This window comes from Carlito syrichta, unplaced genomic scaffold (assembly GCF_000164805.1).
Source record: "Carlito syrichta isolate Samal-C Ts95f unplaced genomic scaffold, Tarsius_syrichta-2.0.1 Scaffold316387, whole genome shotgun sequence".
NCBI lineage: Eukaryota > Metazoa > Chordata > Mammalia > Primates > Tarsiidae > Carlito > Carlito syrichta.
The window spans coordinates 231,026-243,138 of record NW_007260483.1 but is presented as its reverse complement, the minus strand read 5'-3'; the positions used below and the strand labels follow the sequence as shown (position 1 = coordinate 243,138).

Genomic DNA, 12,113 nt, shown 5'->3' with positions numbered 1-12,113 from the left:
AAAAATCAGCCAGGCGTGGTAGCGCATGCCTGTAATTCTGGCTACTCGGATGACTGAGGCGGAAGGATCGCCGGAGCCAAGCAGGTCAAGGCTGCAGTGGCCGGGAACGGCCACTGCACTCCAGTCCAGGCAACGGATTGAGACTCCAACTCAAAAAAAAAAAAAAGAAACTTGGAGGAAAAAGCAAACTTCATCTGAATATAGAGAATATTGAACCAGTCATGCTTAACATTCTAAATTGGCTTTAAGTTGTAATCCTGACCTGTCTGGACCTGTCTAGTCCTTGTGATAGAAATATCTTTATTTTTGGCTGGGCACAGTGGTCTACACCTGTAATCCTAGAACACTGGGAGGTCGAGGTTGGAGGATTGCTTGAGCCCAGGAGTTCAAGACCAGCCTAGACAACATAGCAAGACCTTGCGTCTACAAAAAAATAAAAAATAAATTAGCCAGGCATGGCGACATACACCTGTAGTCCCAGCTACTCAGGAGGCTGAGGTGGAAGGATCACCTGAGCCCAAGGGGTCAAGGCTGCAGTGAGCCATAACTGTACCACTGCAGTCCAGTCTGGGCAAAGAATGAGACCCTGACTCAAAAAAGAAAAAGAAATATATTTTAGAAATGATAGCATTCTTATTTTGTAGATATTGCAATAGTTTGATATAGCCTGAAGACTTCTAACATTTGAATCAGATTACTAACTTCCCATACTGCAAGGCTATGTTCATGCAATTTGGCTTCCTGAGTTACTATTGAATGCACTGATTAGTAAAAGCACCTGGCCTACTTGTTACTACAGTCCTCAAGGTAAAATAACACAATAATTATGTATGCATTCGTTGTTTTATAAGCTTGGTTATCATAAATCATCACAAGACTGACTTAGACTTGGTGCAAAGAGATAATCAAGTTCTGGACCTCTAAATCTTGAGACCCCTGAGACACCAGCCAAAGCAACTAACTTGGGGGCTATCCTACAATCACCCAAAAAATAGGCCAGTGAGGCTGTGGTGCATTAGAAACATTGGGAGATAGAAGTATGATAAAGGATGTTGTAGGGAGAGGAGTAAGTCAGGGCTTATCATGGAATGTCTTGAAAACTGGATTGGTTTGAAGGTTGTGGGGACTGTCTGAAGGTGCATTAGCAGGGGATCTTTATAGAATAAATTCTCTATTTGAGGACAACCTCTCTGGTTGACAGGATGACAGCTGGTTTGGGCTAGGAAAGTTGGGGGTAGGGCACCCTGTAATTGTCCAGGGAGGAGGTGAAGTGAACTGGGAAAAGGCCGGTGGCACTGAAATAGAGTGGAAGACTCAGCCCCAAGGGACATTTCTGTGACTCCAGGCCAACTGATGTACCTTGATTTTCTCACTTGTAATATTAAAAAAGAATTGCTGCCACCTACCTGTCTGGGAGAAGGAACTCTGCTCTTTGTGGCCTCCTGTATTATCTGTAATAATTTTCAGAAGGCTGCCCTCTTTTCATAAAGCAGGTAGAGGTGTTTAATGGCTCTTGAGGCAAAGCAGAGCTTATGAAACTCCTCTGACTGAGCACATTCTGAACTAAGCCCAAATACAATAGTCCTCTCCAGGCCCGAAAACTGCTGAATGCTGTCTAAAACAATATGATTGCCCCAAACACCAGTGACCTGGCTGAAAACAACCTCTGATGCTCCTTGGGTCTCAATTAACCCCATTGCTTTTAACAGTGCACACTTATAGCGTTCTCTGTCCTCCCCTCTCCTGCACAGAATTGCTATGTCTTTGGGCAGATAGCCACATTGGAACAGACTGTGACATCGTTCTGCTGTGTAGTTTGCTATTTGTTCTTCTGAAAGGTTAGTCTTTGTCTCATACACTCCAGGCAGAGCCTGGGCCCACATTACTTCCTCATAGGCAACCTCTCTGAACAATGCCAATGTGTCTGGAGACATGTTGAGGGGAGGACTTTCTTGGATCCTCTTCATTTCTTCTTTCATGATCTTTGCTATTTCCAGAGCACAATAAATTCCATTGGTGATTGTTTTTCTAGGAAACTGAGCATGTGGAGAAGGAAGGCCGTTGGTATCAGTGTGATGAACTTGGAAAGGGTCCAGAAAAAGCCAGAGAATCCCATGATGAGGGTGTTCACTTCCAGTCCCCCTCACCTTTGGATGGGTGATGTTCTTAGCCTTCATGTACCAATCACTATATTTGCTGCAGAAATTCTCAGTCTCATCCGTCACTATGTGTTTAATCTTTGGAAACTCCCCTTGCATGAAGGTTTTCCGCGTCACAGCTTGGCAGGCAGTTTGTTGGCTGTAAGGGTGAAAAAGAAAACAAAGCTTCAGGCCTATATAAACAATGAGAGCACCAGCATTCGTGACTTTCTTCTATATTGGAATCAGAGGCTAATTCTCCTCTGCAGACTGATTCATTAATTCAATGGTGTGGTGAATAGCAAAACTGTTCTGCTTACAAGTTACCTGACAGACAGAACGCATAATAATTTTACACCCTACTCTTTGGGGTTAACTAGTTAAATCTGCAAGTGAAACTTCTGAGATGAAACAAGGCAGGAGAGTTTATTATTGCTATTAGTAGGAGTCTATTTCTGCTACCTGTCAATCCTTGAACACACTCTCTTTACATCTAAAGGAAATCTCCAAAGTAACTTACGCTTATTATTACCATCTCTGTACTTTCTATCCTGTGCACATCTAGAGAACAGTCATCCCAGAGGCATATCATAATTTGTATACACAAAAGAAGCAAAGGCTAATTCAAATTCCTCTAAAGAAGCCAGGTGCAGTGGCTCATGCCTATAATCTCAACACTTTGGGAGGCAGAAACAAGAAAACTGCCTGAGCCCATGTGTTCAAGACCTGCCTGGGCAACTTGGTGAGACCTTGTCTCTACAACAAATCAAAAAATTAAGCTGGGCTCAGTGGCTCAGCCTGTAATCCTGCACCTTTGGGAGGCTGGGAGGTGAGTGGATTGCCTGAGCCCATGGGTTCGAGACCCACCTGGGCAGCTTGGCGAGACCTCATCTCAACAATAAATCAAAAATTAGCCGGGCGTGGTAGCGCTCACCTGTAGTTCCAGCTACTTGGAAGGCTGAGGTGGAAGGATCGCCAGAGCCCAGCAAGTCAAGGCTGCGGTGGCTGGGAGTAGCCATGGCACTCCAGTCTGGGCAACAGAGTGAGACTCCAACTCAAAAAAAAAAATTAGCTGGGTGTGGTGGAGCCCACCCGTGATTCCAGATACTTGGAAGGCTGCGGCGGAAGGATTGCCTGAGCCCAGCAGGTCGAGGCTGTGGTGGCTGTGATTGTGCCACTACACTCCAGTCTAGGCAACAGAATGCATTCCAACACACCCACACACACAAAAATTCCTCTAAAGTATATTCTGTTTTTCCCACTCACTTGTAATATAAAGCCAAAAACTTCTTTAGTTTTTGGTAAGGAAACTATCAAGAGGTTGCTGACTTCTATGACAAGTGAAGTAGGGCGAAAAATCTATGGGGCTATGCCTCCTGGTGCTACCTCATTTACTTAGCTCAATTTTCCTTTGTAGTATGTTTTAGCATATATATTTTTGTCTTAACAAATTTTGTTGTTTCTTGCCTCCTCTAATTTGGATTCAAATAATACCACTCATTCCTACAGAGTCCCTGATTTTACCTATGCTGTTTCTGGAGCTTTACTCTCTATGCCTTGAATTATAACTATTTATATTCTTCTCTTCCCATTTGGATTGTGTGGACTCAAAGGAAAAAGGAAAATAAAACACTGATTCTTAGCCATCTTTGTATATCTCTCTCATTAGGGATTGAGTAAATATTTGCTAAATTAGCCTTTTGACTGGGATATTCTAAAACTTAGCTAAAAGCTTAATAAAGAGCATACATAGTCCTTAGCACACTCCACAGGATACTTCCTAATCTATCTGCCTCCTTTCCAACATCACCACATGCTATATGCCCAAATTTTCTCACTGTTTCAATCAAAGCCACTATTCTGGTTCTCCGGTGTCTCCATGCCTTTCAACTTGCTGTTCCCTTTGCCTAGAAAGCCTTCCTCACTTCATTCACTTCTCCTACTGACTTTTTAAGAGTGTGCCCAAGGGTCCTTCCCTGGGTAGTATTTGCCAACCAACCTCCAGCCTAAGTTAAAAGAAGCATATCTTTATTATTATACTAACTACACAATGTTCACATTATTATTATTATTACTATTAAATATGGAACACTTTACAAAGTTGTGTGTCATCCTTGCACAGGGGCCATGCTAATTTCTGTATCATTCCAATTTTAGTATATGTGCTGCCGTAGCGAACACCACATTATTTTTTTAATGGAAGATCTTCAATATGTTTTCCCCTCTGACAATGAATGTAGCACAAAGTATAGCATATAAGCAGTGATCCATATAATTTGTTGAATAAGTAAACCAAACCAAAAATCATAACAATTTTGCCCTTGTTTGCTGAATTATATAATGACCAATTTATTTTACTAAATTGAAAGCTAGAAATTTAAATTCAAAGCAAATTTGCATGTTTCCTAAAATTACTGGTGCAGAACAAGTCAAAACATGAAAATATTTTATAAACAAAATCAAATTGCATTTAAATTCAAGTTTCTGCTAGATCCAATGCCTAATTAGCTGAAACATCCTATAGCATTAAAACATTAAATATCAAGCAAAAAGTATATTTAAAGCAAAATAGGTTCACTTCTACTTTTCTTAAAACTAAGGCCACAGATTGTGAAAAAAATTCTAGTTCTACAAAGTTATGCATACTTGGCTTATTTACAATGAAATATTTAAACTTAAACATTGTAAATTATCTGTTTGTAGGTCAACTCCTTGATCATTTTTTTGTGTGATCATTTTTTCATATATATATATGAAAGAGATGCACACTCACACAAAATATATAAATATATATATAATTTTAAAGACATGGGGTACAATTCAGGATTAGGTATACAAGTAGACATCATCCAGGTAAAGTTTGGGCCTCTCTTTGGTTCCCACAACTCCCTAATCATTTGGAAATGAGTATATAGTTTGGACTCTTGCATTTATGCAACTAAGCATCGCAAATCCTTATACTAAAAACACAAATTTCTTGTGTGACATTGTTGAAAAGATAGACAATATTTTTTGTGTGTTTAGTTGGTAAAATTCTTACGTCACAAAATCCTTTAGGGAGTCACTTTCACAAACATAGAGGATCTCTTTTGGTTTGCAGTGGAACAAATCCTTAATTTTCTCCATGATCTTTATGGCTAGGGCCGTCTTCCTGGTCCCCGGAAAGCAGTGGATGAACAATTCACGTGTCTCCTGAAGGCTCTCAGAAAGTAACTTGCTCTGCTCCGCTATGAGCAAGTTGAAAAATTCACAGCCTAGTCGATCACTCAGAAGAGATCTAGAGCACAGGGAGACCACCACAAGGGCCTGCAACAAGTCTTCCATTTCTTCCTCATTAGCAAGTCTATAAGATTGAGGGTAGTGCACAGAGATCTCACCAGGTCTACACTGTGTGCTGGTCAGGTGTATCAACCTTGGAATGATGCACACTTTCCCTGTGTAACCACCAATAGTTTGCAGTTTCTGCTTTAACTGATGAGCAGTGTTTCTGACATATTCAAGTCCTCCAAGCCAACTGGGTTGTATTAAGATTGTATAGAGTACGAGGGGGCTGTTGACTGCTATTAGGAGAGCATCGCAGAGGACATTGTTTTCTTTCCTGTAGCCAACATCATCAGCCCAGCTTCTAGAAAATATCACAATTCCCTGAGAACAAGGATGTATCTGTGTCTTCATTAAATCTTCCAGTTCTTGGTGATCTGAAAATAGCTTCTTACAGAGGGATTCTGGTTTAAATTGTAGCTCTTCCTGTGTCACTGAAAATTCAAAGAATTGAAGTTATCAAAACTTACAAAAGCATAAGTATTTCTGCAACATTGTAAGAAGAAAAAACTCTAGTCATGGAACGATAGGTTTTCTTGTGTGCAAAGAAAGCACCCCCTTTTCACAGCCCAGGGCTGTGATCAGATTCTTATTTCTGCAGCTATAGTACAGGGGAAAGCTGTCAGGGTCTTCAAAGGACAGTCTCCTAGAGCCCTCTCCTCAATCCCAGATGGTCCACTATTACTGGAACATTGTTGAAAAGATAGACAATATTTCCTGTTAAGGGTTGTTTTGTGGACCTGATGCTTTTGGAAAAATAAGAGCTTTCCTTCAGACCCATGATTCTTAACCAGTAGCAATTTTGCCTCCTCTTCCTCCTGGGACATTTGGCAATGTCTAGAGAAGTTTTGATTGTTACAACTGAAAGTATTCTACTGGCATGTAGTGGATATAAACCAGGAATGCTGCCAATTATCCTATAATTCACAGTGTACTCCCTCCCTATAAAAGAAGTGACTGACCCCAATGACAGTGGTATTGAAAAACCCTGCTTTAGAAGAAGTTTACGTGACCCAGTGGTTCCTTCTGTGTTGGAAAGTTAAGGGCAGTTCTTCTATGGTAGAAACCTAAGAAATTCCCAACACTTTCAAATTTGGAGAACAAAAGCCATATGTGACTGGAAGCTCAAAAACACACAGAAATAGTATAGTGGGGTTCAGATGACTGGGAAACAAGATATATATAATTTTAGGATCACATGTCTGCTAAGTCCCATATTTGACTTTCTCTAAGGAGAAAGACCTGGACTAATTACTACCAATACCTCCCAACTTAATTTTAGGAAACAAATAGTCCCCTCAACTGAAATCAAGAGGGAATACCTGGAAATAAACGTCGTTGCAGAGCCTCCTTAAATTCCAGGACCTTAATGGGATATGCTCTACTTCTTAGTACACATGAAGTTGATGAAATTAGGTAAGGGCAGCAGTCTGCAGCCAGACTAGGAGCTAGACAATTACATAGAAAGTTGTTTCAGATTAAAATTTTTTTAGAAAGTAAAAGAACTCTTTGTATTGCTCTATCTACTGGAGTCCTGTCATGTGCAAGATACCTGAACTGCTATCACATTTACTGTGCCTCAAACAGTTCACATATTTTGGGAAAGAGAGTCTGAGAATTCCTGCAGGGGTCATGTCATGCATATTCTAATTCACTATGTGACTCGGCTTAGGCAAACCATTTTACTGCTCTCTCACACAAGTGTGATATGATGATCCCTAAACTTCCTTTCAACTCTAATATCCTAAGTCCAGGTCATCTCTAAGAAAAAAAAGCATCTAGTGGGGATAAGCAAAGGTTAAGAACAGTATTTTTTTTTCTTTAGAGTTGGAGTCTCACTCTGTCGCCATCTGTCGCCCAGGCTGGAGTGCAGTGGCACACTCACAGCCAACCCAGTGTCGACCTGCTGAGCTCCAGCGATCCTTCTGCCTCAGCCTTCCAAATAGCCAAAACTACAGGCGCACGCTATCACGCCTGGCTAATTTTTTATTTGATTGTAGAGATGAGGTCTCGCCAAGTTGCCCGAGCTCGTCTCGAACCCATAGGCTCAGGCAATCCACTCGCTTTGGCCTCCCAAAGTACTAGGATTACAGGCTGAGCCACTGAGCCTGGCCCAAGCACAGTATTTTAAAAAATATTGTTATAGTTATAAAGTTCTCATTTAAGGTTAGATGAAATCAAAGTGGTGAGATCTTTAGGATGGTGGGGGAGGGGAAGGAGAGAGAGCAGGATAGAGAAAGAATAATCAGAAAAAATTCCCTAATCACTCAAGTCTCAATTATAAAATTTGGAACATACCTACTGTGAAGGCAAGTTCATAAGTTTAGTTCAGCCTGTAAATCCTTTATGAATTGATTAGAAATCCCCAAGGCTGATTCCTAGCAAAACTGTAAGGGCAGTGAAAACATTAGGGTCCTTCTTCCCCTAAATCCCCTTGCCCCAGCATTTGTTTTTGCATCATTTTTCCTCACTTGGTGGTGCCCCAAACCCAATGGTTTATGGTGTTAGCTCCTAATGTTACTGAAACAATTCAAATTTATCAACAATGTTTTCTTTGAAAGATTTACTGGAGAGTCGTTCTTAAACAATGTTTCTCTGGAATATCATCGTTAGAATAAGACTATTCCTATTTTTACTAGGACAGTCTGCTTGCAAAATTTTTTCAACAGGCCTTTTCAGTGCATGAAAAGAAAACTTCCCAGCTGGGCTCGGTGGCTCAGCCTGTAATCCTGCGCCTTTGGAAGGCTGAGGTGAGTGGATTGCCTGAGCCCGCGGGTTCGAGACCCGCCCGGGCAACTTGGCGAGACCTCATCTCTACAATAAATCAAAAATTAGCCAGGCGTGGTAGCACGCGCCTGTAGTTCCAGCTACTTGGAAGGCTAAGGCGGAAGGATCGCCGGAGCCCAGCAGGTCGAGGCTACGGTGGCCAGGAGCGGCCACTGCACTCGTCTGGGTGACAGAATGAGACTCCAACTCAAAAAAAAAAAAAAAGAAAGAAAGAAAATAAAAGAAAACTTCCCTATTTCATGATTGATGGCATGCTAGAACATTCCCCAAATAGGTTGAAATCCAAACATTTCTTGACCCCCAAAGAGTATGTACTCTGAATCTTTGGAACTAAAAACATTTCTTGTAATGGGAAAACATATATAAGAAAAAATAAATTAGGGTGGGTGTAGTGGTTCATGCCTATAATCCCAGCACTTTGGGAGGCCAAGGTGAGAGGATTGCCTGAGGCTGTAGTGGCTGTAATGTGCCACTGCACTCCTGGCTGGGTGACAGAGTGAGACTTTAACTCAAAAAAAAGAAAAAGAAAAAACAAATTATATTTGTTTGTTTGTTTAAGTCAGAGTTTCACTCTGTTGCCCAGGCTCAAGTGCAGTAGTACGCTCACAGCCACTGCTGCTTTGACCTGCAGGGCTCAGGTGATTCTTCCGCTTCAGCCTTCCAAGTAGCTGGGACTACAGGCATGCACCATCACGTCTGGCTAATGTTTTGATTTATTGTAAAGAGGAGGTCTCACCTAGTTGCCCAGGCTGGTCTCAAACCCCTGGACTCAGGCAATCCTCTCGCCTCTGCCTCCCAAAGTGCTGGGATTACAAGCATGAGCCACTGCACCTGGCACAAATTCTATTTTTAAACTAAAATACATGACTGAATACCCTGCTGACTGGGTGATAACTTCACTCCCTCTTTACCTGATGGAAGATCCAGCATCATGACCACCCATTGCTCAGCTGTCAGCCTTGTAACAGAATTGTCTCTCATGACCCAGGAATCTGGGGCCTCTGCAAACACTACACAACAGAAGGGCTCCACTTGAATTATACAGACGTAGCCATACAGGACATCTTTTTGGTACACATTCAGGATTTTGGTAGTGAAATTCACCTTTGGTTTCTCATGACAGAAGTGGAATGTTGGCAATTTATCTATGCAGTTTTCTACTTCTTTTTTTAGTAAGTCAGGGTTCACTTTTTCCCTCTTACACCCAAATACTTCTTTGCTCTTATCATCTACCCCAATAATTAGATATCCCCCTTGAGTGTTGGCAAATGCAGAAACATAATGAGGCAGCATTTCCTTAATCCGAGGTACAATCTTTTTGGTGGTGAACCTTTTAAACTCAACGTGCGTTGACTCAGTAAAGTTGAGTTTCTCCTTAAATGTGAGTTTTTCCTTTTTAAAAAATTCTGAGGCAGACATCCTCATGTCTTCTTCTTCCTGAATGTATCTGTTGAGAACTTGCTGGGGATGCAACTCCTTTATCCTTGGTCTTCCCCTCTGGGCTCTAGACTCCCTCTCTCTGAGAAGCTCCAGAGCACTGCTGGCACTCAGGTTGATAGCGGATGTCACATCTCTCTGATATAAATTGGAGTGCAAGCTGCAAATCTTTAGTGGGATACTGAAAACATCTGGGCTCCATGACTTCACAAAAATCAGGAGATTGTGCCCCTGCTGCATGTAGTCAAGGTATTTCTGTGAACCTGAAGGAAGGAGCTTTTGAAAGGAGGTTTCCAAATCATGTCCCAGTCCATGGCATCGGTAACTATAGGTTTCATCATCAATCTTTGCTTTGATCACACCCCCTCCAGAATTTAACAGTGCACATATAGCCTGGATGATTTTAGAATTCTCAGATCTTTTCAAACAGCTATTAGTCATCTTCTTTCTGTTCTCTTCTCCAAAAGTCACTTTGCCCACTTCTACTATTCTCTCAGGATAGGGCATTTCAATATCGACCTTGAGACTTTCCATTTCAGCATCCCCTCTGTGCTCCAAACAACAGAAATAAATTCCTATAATCAAGACAGAAATGTTTCCACATTAACAAGAATTCCAAGATTTTCTTAGAACACATAAATAATAATAGAAACTATAACTGCTAATGCATATTGCCTACTTAATAACTGTCAAAATTTTTGTAAGTGATTCATATGTATCATGTTATTTATTTTCACAACAAATATAAGATTTAGGGACAGTTATTATCTCCATTTTACATAGGAAAACAACAAAACTGGGACATGATAATAAGTAATTTTCCCAAGGTAGCATAGCTAGAAAGTGGTGGGCCTGGGGAGTGAACATACTACTGAGTGATATGTATGTAACTGCTATTACTATATTTACAATATTTTCTTCAAAGCTATCAATTACTGGAGACACATTTTAAACATTGAAATCATCTTTGATATTACTGTTTTCTAAACACTTTGCCAAATACCCTTAGCCTTGTCAGCATGAATAGGCATAGGTAAAGTCAAATGCTTACGATTTGCCATAATGGAAAAATTAAATTGCTAACATTTTCAGCCATTACTATTTAAAATCAGGAAACACCAACATTAAGCCCAGATATAAAGTCCCTCCATGGGTTGGTACAAGAGCCCAAGTAAGTTAAATAATATGTTAATAATAAGTTAGAGAATATGCAGAAACGGAGGTTGAATTCAGAAGATGCTCTTTGATGCAATTCAAAGGGGGGAATAAAGAAAGGCACTAGAGAATGAAGAAAGGATAGTTTTGTAGTATATGTGCTGTAGAAGATCTTGCTATAAAAGCAAACATAAAATTTGGTATTTTTTATATGCTATTTTATACATTATGAAAAGCTTTACTCTACTCCTAAAAGAATGGCAATTGATGCCAAATGCAGAAATATTTTTAGCTCTACCCATGTTCTAAATCCTAAAAGTACATTTCTTCATATACAATGCAATGCAGGAGCCGAAGTTTTCCTTCCCACCTAAGAGTTCTGCCCTGGGCTTTAGGAACCTCTAAAACTTGGAAAGCAATATGAGTTTTAGAGGCATGGTCATTTAACTATGCTTAATTCTTCTTTTACTTCATACACCAGAGAATAGCCAACTAAATTGAAATTAGAGCGCTGGCTGGGCGCAGTGGTTCATGCCTGTAATCCCAGCACTTTGGGAGGCAGAGGCGAGAGGATTGCCTGAGCCCACAAGTTCGAGACCAACCTGGGCAAATTGGCGAACCCTTGTCTCTACCATAAATCAAAAAATTAGCCGGGTGTGTGGTTCCAGCTTCTTGGAAGACAGAGGTGGAAGGATCACCTGAGCACAGCAGGTTGAGGCTGTGGTGGCCGTGAGCATGCCACTGCACTCCAGCCTGGGTGACAGAGTGAGACTCTGACTCAAAAAAAGAAATTAGAGCTCTGAAGCAAAAATTTCAGAAAGGACTCCCTTACATTTGGCTAATTGCAAAGCAAAATATTGACTACCTCAACCAAAATTATTCTTCTAGGAGAAGAGAATTCATCACTTCTGTGTGATCTTTGCAAAGCAAGGGCCCTGTGGGTGTTATATATACATATACTCACGAAGAGGGGGAAAGCAGGCATCCGGAGGACATTCACGTTTCCTCTGACATCAGTTTGTTCTTGGTTGCCTTCTCATTTCCTTCAGAAAAACCAGAATCAACCTGAGGAATTGTTTTTAACTATGTGAACCTCTTCTAAAGGTATATGTAAGTATGGTATTTTATGGTTTCTTAGGGCAATTTCTCATAATGTTCTGTTTATATCAAGAATCACAGAAGTCAATCTGATTCTTTTATTTATTTATTTATTTATTTTGAGTCAGAGTCTCACTCAGTCGCCCAGACTGGAGTGCAGTGGCCGCTCCCGGCCAC

General features: G+C 40.9%; 1 protein-coding gene across 1 annotated transcript; it reads right to left on the bottom strand.

Annotated features, from left to right (window-relative positions):
- Positions 1-1,349: 1,349 nt before the first annotated feature.
- Positions 1,350-10,239, bottom strand: SLFN14 (schlafen family member 14). The gene is made up of 4 exons (XM_008074283.1): positions 9,158-10,239; positions 6,782-6,907; positions 5,179-5,893; positions 1,350-2,298 (listed from the first exon to the last, which is right to left on the bottom strand). The coding sequence occupies exons 1-4, from the start codon at positions 10,215-10,217 to the stop codon at positions 1,464-1,466; spliced, it is 2,736 nt and encodes a 911-aa protein (XP_008072474.1). The 5' UTR covers positions 10,218-10,239; the 3' UTR covers positions 1,350-1,463.
- Between the last annotated feature and the right edge of the window lie 1,874 nt (positions 10,240-12,113).